The sequence below is a fragment of the Phaethon lepturus genome, unplaced genomic scaffold, assembly GCF_000687285.1.
Source record: "Phaethon lepturus isolate BGI_N335 unplaced genomic scaffold, ASM68728v1 scaffold56972, whole genome shotgun sequence".
NCBI lineage: Eukaryota > Metazoa > Chordata > Aves > Phaethontiformes > Phaethontidae > Phaethon > Phaethon lepturus.
In genome coordinates this window covers 1-10,026 of record NW_010526674.1, presented here as the reverse complement: position 1 = coordinate 10,026, position 10,026 = coordinate 1, and the positions used below count along the sequence as shown (strand labels likewise).

General features: G+C 38.8%; 1 protein-coding gene across 1 annotated transcript in view; it reads left to right on the top strand.

The window, feature by feature from the left end:
- Positions 1-9,004, top strand: part of LOC104617721 (protein FAM179B-like) — a gene marked incomplete at both ends in the record, with an annotated part of 26,867 nt that extends 17,863 nt beyond the window's left edge. The window contains 6 exons of the mRNA XM_010283121.1: positions 1,207-1,375; positions 2,601-2,754; positions 3,373-3,478; positions 3,946-4,181; positions 8,455-8,581; positions 8,886-9,004. Coding sequence (XP_010281423.1) covers positions 1,207-1,375; positions 2,601-2,754; positions 3,373-3,478; positions 3,946-4,181; positions 8,455-8,581; positions 8,886-9,004 — 911 coding nt within the window. The remainder of the gene's footprint in view (positions 1-1,206; positions 1,376-2,600; positions 2,755-3,372; positions 3,479-3,945; positions 4,182-8,454; positions 8,582-8,885) is intronic.
- Positions 9,005-10,026: the final 1,022 nt, after the last annotated feature.

Below are 10,026 nucleotides of genomic sequence, written 5' to 3'. Positions count from 1 at the left end.
AGCAGGAACAGCTGAGAAAGACTCATCTCCCAAAATCTTAGTAACTGAGGCACTAACAGAGTGCAACACAGCTTCCTGCTGTGGCTCAGGCTGTGCCAGGGGTCGAATCTGGACCTGACGTACCAAAGCAGCCCGTAGCCATCAAGGTCCTTCTCCCTGCTTTTCCTTTTGGTTCCACCTGGATTTTTTATAATAACAAGTTGCTGCATCAGAAGCTTCCCACCAAATGCAAAGTCTCTGGGAGAAGGGCTGCAGGAGGGAGGAGGGGAGCTGGAAAATGTCTTCTTGTCTGACCCCCACAGCACATAGAAATGTGGAAGGAGGAACTGGCTGGGTTCGATCACGTCTTTTTTTCTGGATGGATATATTAATCTGGCTCCATTCATAAGTTTTTTAAAAAATACCATCTGAATATCTGTCCCATAATACAGTTTCATGAGGAGTGGTGCTGCTTTGTTAAATACTGTTTACATCTGTTATAACATAGAGCAAGATTTATCTGAATGAAGCAGTGATACAAATTTTTAAAAATTTGAACTGAAAATCACCAGTCTTTCCATAAGCATTTAAAATAACATTTTTAGATTACTAAAACTTTAAATTAATGATAAACAGTGTCTTAATTTTCTGATTGCCACTGAAGATGTGAATACTTGGAGGGATCATGTTCAGAGGAGTAAATGAAGGAATGTATCAGGTGTTACTGAGTTTTCATAAGGAACTGTAAGTGTCTTAAACATATAAGAGAGTAGGGTGAGATCACACCGTTAAAGACCGCTGTTTAAAAAAAAGCACCTGTGTGCTTAAATATGAGTCAGTGAGCCCAGACTGTGTATTGTTAATTAAAATTCTAGGAAACTAGACAATGCTGCCAAAGAATACAAGACCTTCTCTTGTAGACCTTAGTTCTCTTACTATTCAGATATTTTAGAGTACGTGGTTATTTCCCTTAAATGTTTAAACCTGGAATGTTGCTTCTTTTTGCTGGTAGGACTACTTATCATGCAGAAAGCACACATTCAGCTCTTTTCAGGATTGGTTTTAATTTTTATGTGAATGATTTCCTTTTGCTCTGTAGAATAATTGTGAAAATAGTAATTTTCCATGCTTAGCTTAGACAATATCAAGAACTGGGTAACAAGTTATTGGGTAACTTCTGCATTATATTAGATTGCATATCATAGTGAGTGCAATAATTTTTTGCAGATAAAAGTTGCCATGTCAAAATCTGCCCAGGACAAGATGAGGCGGAAGAAGAAGGAAGAAAAAGAACACAGTCATAGAGAACAGTGGGAAGTCAAAGACCTCGAAGAAAAGGAAGAAAACCCTTGGGAAAGACTTAAACTGAACGAACCAGAGAAAATGACAACAGAAAGTAAGGATTGTGTAGTGTTTGTCTTAAATGAATAATACACTATTAAATGCTGCTGAAATGGAAATGAAAAATCATGACTGTTTAGTGTGACATAAGGTATTACTAGAACTAATTTTACACTGTAGTTTACTCTTTAGTCAGTTTGACAGTTTGTTGTCAGTCTTACAATACAAATGGTGGAGAATAAAGTGTTTATGGAAAACGTTTGAAAGACTAGTTAAAATTTTCAAAAGACCGACTAGAACTGAAAATACTAGTTTTTTCCTTTTTTCTGATTTTTTGTTGTTGTTGTAGTTTGGACATTTCCTTCTCTTTTCCAGAGTTAAATCTCTGTGGGGATATATTAACATCATCAAGAAATGTGTCTTTGTCATTAGAAAATGTTGCCTTGAATCCTTCATTAAAAAGAACATCCAGTTTGAAGAAGACAAAATGTTCAGCCTTGCTAGATTCTGGTAAGCTGTTACAGTAAACTAAGTACAAAGACTGTTAAAATATTTGGATATGTGGAGCGGGACAGTTCCAAAATACAATCAGGTTTAATATCATTAATATGTTCAATGGAGAGTCCTGAGATGCTCTGGAAGATTAGTACTTCGGGGAGGATGGTGAAAGGGTCAGAATTCATCACTGCCCCCTTGAAACATTCTTCATCTGGAATTTCTTTGGAAGATGTTTACGATGTTTGAAACATGAGAGGGTTTTTTATTTGCGCAGCTTCAATGTTGTTTTGTACACCATTGTACACCATAATACGTTACAGATGTAATGTATTAATGGCAAGTTGACTCTCTTCTGACCCCTTCTCTCTCTTGAAGAAAAACATTTCTGTGTACATCTGGTCACTGAGATGCCTTGAAAATGTGCAGTAGAAATCTTTTCAGAAGAGCTCATACTGATGATGGTCAAAGGTGTTCAGAATTTCTGAAGTGTTTCTTTAAGTTTTGCTGTATTGTGTCTTACCTCACTGTGTTTTAGCACATTGTGCTAAATCCGTTTTTACATTAAACAACCACTACATTTGTGTTTGCGACTTTTTAAGGTGGTGGTTGCTTGCAAAAAAATGCATTTGCGTGAATGAAATGCTGAAGGATGTAACTGGGAAAGCGGTCTTTTTGAAATGCTGGTCCCTCAGTAGCAGCAGGCTATCTATACCTCAGACTCTTAATATTTCCTTCCTTCTTCAGATGATGCAAATTATTTATTACGCTTCATGACTTTGCAGATGAAATTTCTCTTGGGGCACGAGGACTCTATAAAGACCGAACCCCCTCAGTCACTCATAGCCCAGAAATAATGGACCCATCAGAACTGCAGCCCTTTTCAAAACCAGAAACGGCACTGACAGAAGCCTTGACACTTCTAGCTGATGATGACTGGTGGGTGTAAACATCTATCTGCAACCTGAATCTAACGTAGAAGGCATTTATTTTGATAACTTACTTAAAAAAAAACAGCAAAATGGACATAACTTCAAAAACAGGGAGAAGGACTGCATGTGATACATAAGAAAAAAGAAGAAAGTTTTTTTTTAGTCCAAATCTGGATAAAATTCTAACTGTTGTAAATGGAGGCTGAATAGCTAAGCTTCCAGAGGCATGTAGAGACGGCTGAGTTTAAGCACTGTTCTGAGGAGGGGCCCCACCAATACCTCCTTGCTGTTTTCTGTGGAATATAAGGGCTTTGCTGTGCTCTGACGGGTGAAATGGGGTTACAGTGCTGCTGCCTTTTCAACTGTGGGAAGGAAAGTAATCCTTTCATTGCCACTGGTGCAAGCTGTGGGCAGAACTGTAGAAAAGAATTGAGAGACTGGTATGCTGAAATAGTCCTACTACCACATTAAAAGAAAGACTCACTTCGAAAGAATTTCCTAGGCTACATGTCATTGCTTTATTTTACAACCTAATTGGTTTGCTACTTGGTGTCTTAGAATTCTATGTTTTAATATTTTTATGAAAATTTGCAAATGTTTTGAATTTAAACATTTTCTTACATAGGGAGAAGAAAATTGAAGGTCTGAACTTTGTTAGATGTTTGTCTGCTTACCATGCAACTATTCTGACTGCAAAGCTACACGAAACAATTTTGGCTGTGGCACAAGAGGTTAAATTTTCCTATCAGAATATTTCACTGGCTATACGTGTGTATATGTGTGTATATGTATTTTATAGCTCTGAGATACACTGAAGTGAAATGGTATGTTCATCTGTGGTTACTTTTCCTCTGTTGGACTGTTTCCTCAGTCTCAAAAGGATGAGTCTGTCATTCAGCAAAGCAGCTCATACTTCAGATACCAACAGTTGATTTGATTTGATTTGATTTGATTTGATTTGATTTGATTTGATTTGATTTGATTTGCTAAGAGACTGAAAAAATGTAGCTTGTAACTTTGTAACATTTTCATGTGTATGTATTTTAATTCTCACACATTGTGAATCAAGTCAGAAATGTGTTTCTCAGTTGCTTTTAATGTTACTTAAAACTTACAAAGGGAAACATTAAGCTTTACTTATTTTAAAGTATATTTTATAAACATATTCATTGTTTGTTTGGGTTTTTCCTGTGTGCAGGTCAAGAATTTACGCTCAGGTGTTTCTCGAGCTGCTGTGGTCTGTTTAGGGGATTTGTTCACCTACCTGAAAAAGAGCATGGATCAAGAACTAGATAATACAGTGAAAGTCCTTTTGCACAAAGCTGGTGAATCCAACACATTTATAAGGGAAGAGGTAGACAAAGCACTGAAGGCTATGGTTAATAATGTGACTCCAGCACGTGCACTTTGTTCTCTTATAAATGGAGGGCAAAGGTAATTCTTATAAAGACTTTATAAAGAAATAACTTGTGAATGTATTGTTTATCAAATACAGTCTTTTAAAAAAAAGCAAAATACAGTAGGCATAAATTTGAAAATACAGGAAGTCGGCTTGCAAAACTTCTACCCAGGGCAATGTTTGTTGGCATAAAAATAAAATGTAGCCCCCCTGTTTCTTTCTGTACACGATGTAAAAAGTTGGCTGTTGATTTTGGAGCTTGGTGTATTTTCTGGTCATTTTGCAAGACTTTGGTATCACTCAGTATAGTATTCTTAGGAAACTGCTGTTTTACTTTGCCTAGTAAAGCTCACATAGCATTGTTTTTTTTCATTTGCTCTGCAATCAAGTGCCTGCCTTTTTCAGTTCTTCAGCACTACTTTTTATTGAGAAAGATGAGGTATAACTTCCAATTCTCTCGCTGCATCTGTCTTGGTTGATTTCATGTCCTTCTCTAGATGTAGCTGGTTAATAGTCTTTTTTGTCTGCATTTTAATGCCCTCTACAGTGGTGGTGGCCTTTATTTTCCTGAGTACCTCAAACATGACGAGCTTCCATTTCTGGTTACATGGTTTGATTCTAACCTCTAGCTCCCTTCTGTCTGTAGTAGAAGTTACATTGCTTTCTTTCACTTTCCCTGTTAAGTATGTTGTTATTTTTCTTTTATATCCTCATTCACTGTAACAGCAATACTTAATCAAGCCATTAGGCAGTCCAGTGTGTTAGGTAGACATACCTACTTGTACCTAATCTCGTCTCTATCTCTCATCATTTAGGTGACATTTAATTTCTTGTAGCCCATCCCTTCCATTAAATATTTCGGATGCTATATTATAAATCAATCCTTAAACTTTCTGCACAGCTACAAATCAGAAGAGTTAGTCTTGATTCAAATTGTTTTGTTTCCGATTTTGTTTCCTGGGAAGCTGGTTGTTGTGGAATACATTGATTCTTTCTCCTGAAAGCCAATGACAACCATACTGCGATTACCTGAACTTTAAACTGAAAGGCAAATGTCAGCCTTGGGATTTAAATTATATATGAAACATGCCTGCACGTAGTTGTTTTTGTGAATTTAAGAACAACAGACAGTAACTGCACATTGCTTTAATTCAGAAATCATGTAAAGTGGTCTGTTTATGTACTCCCTTCTTCTCTTCTGAAATCCCTGGCCAAGCAATACTCATGATCATAATTGGCTAAATCTGGCAGCCGCCTTCCAGTGGCCGATTCAGACACGCTGACCTATCCTTATGCATTTTCTACACCAATAAAATTTGACCCCTCTGATTTGTGAACTCAGATACATTTTCAGATATCTAAGGCATCAAAATTACCTGAGCTGTGAGTCTGATTACAGCATTTGAAGCAGGGATTAATTTCTCCACTTCAGTCAAAGCAGCATCTAAATCGTGGAGTGCAGTATGTTTTAATGCACGAGACATCAGCGGATGGCCTAAATAGCACTGTGAGTTACAGCTTTTCTAGCAGTGGCTCCGGGAAGCTCTGGCCATGTTAGCAACAAAGCCCAGGCAGCACCCATGGAGCTATCCTCTCTAGAGGCTGTAACAACAAATACGAGGGTTATCTTTCAAAGTGGAAATTTGGGAGAAAAATGACATGTGTCTTCAGTGCAAAGTGGAAAGGTTCTGTCTGACACAACTGTGCAATTACACAAAGGATATCTTTTCTAAATTTGTCTTACACATTGAGTTGCTTATATTCACCATAACTTACGTATTCAAGTTAACAGTTATTGTTTTGCCTGCAATTCATAAGACCTTTTCAAATTTACCTATTTTGTGCTCAACACATTTCAAGCCTACTGTGACCACAAGTATTAACGCTTGCAACCCTGAGTAGATATATATACTGATTCTTCATCAGTATATCATCACAAAATTGGTTTCGACTTTACCAACAAGAATCATTAAAAACATTTTTGTTTGCTTTTGTGAGATGCTGCTCTAAATTACTGGACTGTTGCTGCAAATTCACCTCTATGAATAGATGCTTGTTCAAAGAGCATGATTCCAGAACTAGATCTGAAAGTGGCTGTATTTCAGAAATTTTAAAATCCTGTTTCTTCTCTGTATGAATTGTGTTTAATTCTAAGGTTGTGTTTAATTCTAAGGTCTTATGTGCATACAAAAAAATTTCCAACTATTTTGCAAGAGTAGCGAGCGTTTGCAGGGAATGGGGGCTTATTTGCTTCCACACAGTGAGGTCTTTAAGCCTCACAGTTCTTGTTTCCCATCGGTACACGCAGCAGGAGTCAGTCTTTTACTGTTTCCCTTCTCCCAAGCTCCTGAGACCTGTGGCTGCTGTACAGACATAGGCAGGTACTGAGCACGAGCCAAAGCGTCTTAAACGAGGCAGCTCAGTAGCCGTGAGAGGATGGCTGTGTTAGCAGGGAGTTCAGCACGGGAGCTGCCACGCTGCCATGTAGATTTTGCAGCCTGGACTGTATTCTGGGTTGCCACGTTGTGCAGTTTGACTACAGCCGGTTAGTTGTCTGTGCAAACTGAAGCTACTTTGTGCAGTGTAGCCTAGTGGTAGCTTTACTTCTCGTGAGGCCACGGTAATCTATGGAACCAGAGAAAACGAAAGTCTTGGTGAAATGGGAACATGGTCATTCAGGAAGAATGCTGGATGTTCATGTCAAACTGCAAAGCTGGGGAGCCACTGATGTGGTTTACCAAGTCAATACTTTTTCTTAGCTCTCTCCTTTAAACCTGAATTTCCCTATGAATGATGAGCCACACAAACGTCTCACTTACTGTGCAGTGAAACTGTCCTCAAAATAGAATTTTTAATCCAAAGATAAAAATAAAATTGGGAAAAGTTTGAATTTGCGGAATTGTGTACTCTGAAAACATGTGGGATCAGCAGGTAGAGCAGAACCTATATAAGCACGAGTTTGAAAATTGATTCCAACTTTTCTTCCGTTTTTGTCAGCATAGCTGTTTAATGGCCCTTGTTCGTAGAAAACAGATTAGCGCAAGATTTTTGAAGTCAATAGAATACTGCTTTATTTGATTTTAGATTGATATAAAATACACAAGACATGTTTCTGAGCATAGGGACTAGTTTTTCATAAAGTTGATGGAAAGAACATGTAGTAGTGTGCTTTCTACACTATTTTACAATTATTTTAAGGAAAACTAGAAATTAAATTCTAAAAAGAAGAAAATTACTAGTTTTATTAATCCAAAAGCTGTCGTTAGAGGTTGAAACTGACTTTAAGCAAAAAGGATATAATTTTTCATTTTTCATTCTGTGTTCTTGTAGTTTGGGATTTCAAATGAGTGAAATGAAATTTATTCCAGTGCACTATGCTTTTAAAGTTATTTGTCTTTGCTCCACAATGTCTTTTCTATACAGCCAGTATAAGTAACTGCGTATCAACAGTATACTAGTTGTAGATTATGCTGAAGATTAAAAGCAGAAAACTTGTATACCATATTCAGTAGAGCACATAAATACTGCTGTTTAGCTCCTGTGATGAGTTTTTACTAATCAGCTGTGTTTTCTTTAGCCACCTGCATTCAGCAGTGAGAAGATGCACAGCCCAGCACCTGTCAGACATTGTAGAACATATGGGACCGGAGCGGGTTCTGTCTGGAGCCAAAGTTGTTGCTGATCGGATTTTCCCTGCAATAGCCAGGTTTGCACAGGATAGTTCACAGCAAACAAGGTTAGTAAGGTTAATAGTTAAGATAAGCTCACTCCAGGTGGCTCAAACCTCGGCATAGCTCAGTGTGCGTTCCTCTGCAGCGACAGAGGATAGAATCATAGAATCATTTATGTTGGAAAAGACCCTGAAGAGTCAAAAGACCCTCATCGAGTGCAGCTGTTAACCTAGCACTGCCAAGACTGTTAAGGTAGCATATGTAACAGGAACTACCTCCTGCTGCAGCTGTGCCCACCCTGGCTGCAGGAAGAGAGGGGGCTCAAAGGACAAGGTACAGGCCACAGAGGGAATGCTGGCACTGGGATCCACGCTGTCTGACTGACAAGGCTGGACCATCCTCTTTAAAGAGGGCTGAAATGGAAGACCGTTCTCATAAATTTGCTCAGCTGTTGGTTAAATAATGATTGTTGAGTGTAGTTTCCTTGTGGGAGGATGAAAAGGGTGTCTGGTTACATATATAGATAGAGGTCTTCCTGCACTTCTACGTTTTGGAATTACACACCTGTAAGGATCAATAGGGTTATAAAGCAAATCCATGTTTACAGATGTGTATGTCACGGTCTGTTGCCCTGCAGGTATTATGGTAGAAAGATGCTCTTCAGTATGATGACTCACCCTGATTTTGATAAAATGCTTGAAAAGTATGTGCCGACCAAGGATTTGCCTTATATTAAGGAATCTGTCAGCAATCTACGTGAAAAGGTATGTGGAAAAGCTCTTCTTTAACAGCTGAGAAATGTAAACCTGTACTAGTGGCTGTTAGGTGCAGACAGTGAACCTACAGGGGACGGGAGGAGTGCATTCAGAGGAAGACGAGTAATCAAGTGACTACAGCATGGCGAGGTACTGCTTGCTAGCTGCCCCGTGCGTGCCTTTGCCCCTTGCAGATACACTGCATCAAATGTACTTTGCTACTGTATTTTGCACGGCTGTCAGACTTGCTTTCACAGGGTCTCCAGCAGTGCAGAACTGTACCAGCCATGTTAAGAGTTTCACCTTTGTACAGGGTTTGGGGGAGATGCCATTAGATACACCCTCAGCAAAAGGAAGACGTTCCCATACTAGTAGTGTTGGACATTCGAGGTCATCATCTACTTCCAGAGATGCTCTCAACATCACTGACAGGTAATGATCTTCAGTGTTCTACCCTGTTAGGAACTTGACCCCTAGGATAATAGCCTCACTGCAAGAGTGAGAGTATAGAAACATTCACAGCAGGGTTGTGATAATTAAACAGACCTGAAGGAAAAGGAAAAACTTGACATGTCCCAGATAAACTCTTTTAAATAGGGTAATTGGTAATATTAAAATGTCTTTGGGCATTTTCAAGTTTATTTATTGACTATGAAAATAACACACAGTACATAAAACACTTGGAATTCACAGTAGATCCATGTCACCATCGGTTCAAGATATTGCTGTTCAGACCATGTAGAAATAACGTGCCTAGTGGTAGCCGCAGTACAAATTATCTGTTTGTGCCCTTACCTGGACACTATGTATTTAGTTAGATCCTAACTGGGGATGCTGAAGGTTTTAGATGGTACTCTGTCCATTTTTAGTTCTCTATTTTGTCTTCTAATAGGTCTTCTATCGAGCTGAAAAAGCCCCCCCCACCTCCCCCTCCCCAATTTAAACCAAGCCAAAAAACTGCATCCAAGAATATAGAGTTCATAGGGGCTGTGACTGCCTCCAGGTTGAAGAAAGTGATCTGTTCAAGAATGGGTTTCTTTAATGCGCACTCTACTACTCCAAATAACTAATTCCACATTTGATCGTAAATTTTGCCTTGGCATGTAAAACTATATGACCGCTTCCTTAGAAGCGGTGCTGCTTACTGCATTATGCCAAAGACTCTCTTATCTTTGATTCAGGCACTTTCAGTGGCCTGCGATATACTAGCAGGACAGGAGATTTTGATGCCTTCTTTTGTTCTCACAGAGCTGATAGGTTTGAATTTGAAAATGAAAGAAAGATGCTTATTCCATTCTCCATCAAACACTTCTGTTCATGAGTTAGGAATGAGCTGGCAACTATCTGGACTGGTCTATAAATGCAGGATACATACCTGGACAGAGAAGTGATTCCACAGATTTTCTAATTCTTTTCATGACTGTTCACCTCTGGAAGAAGGGGCAGGCGACTCA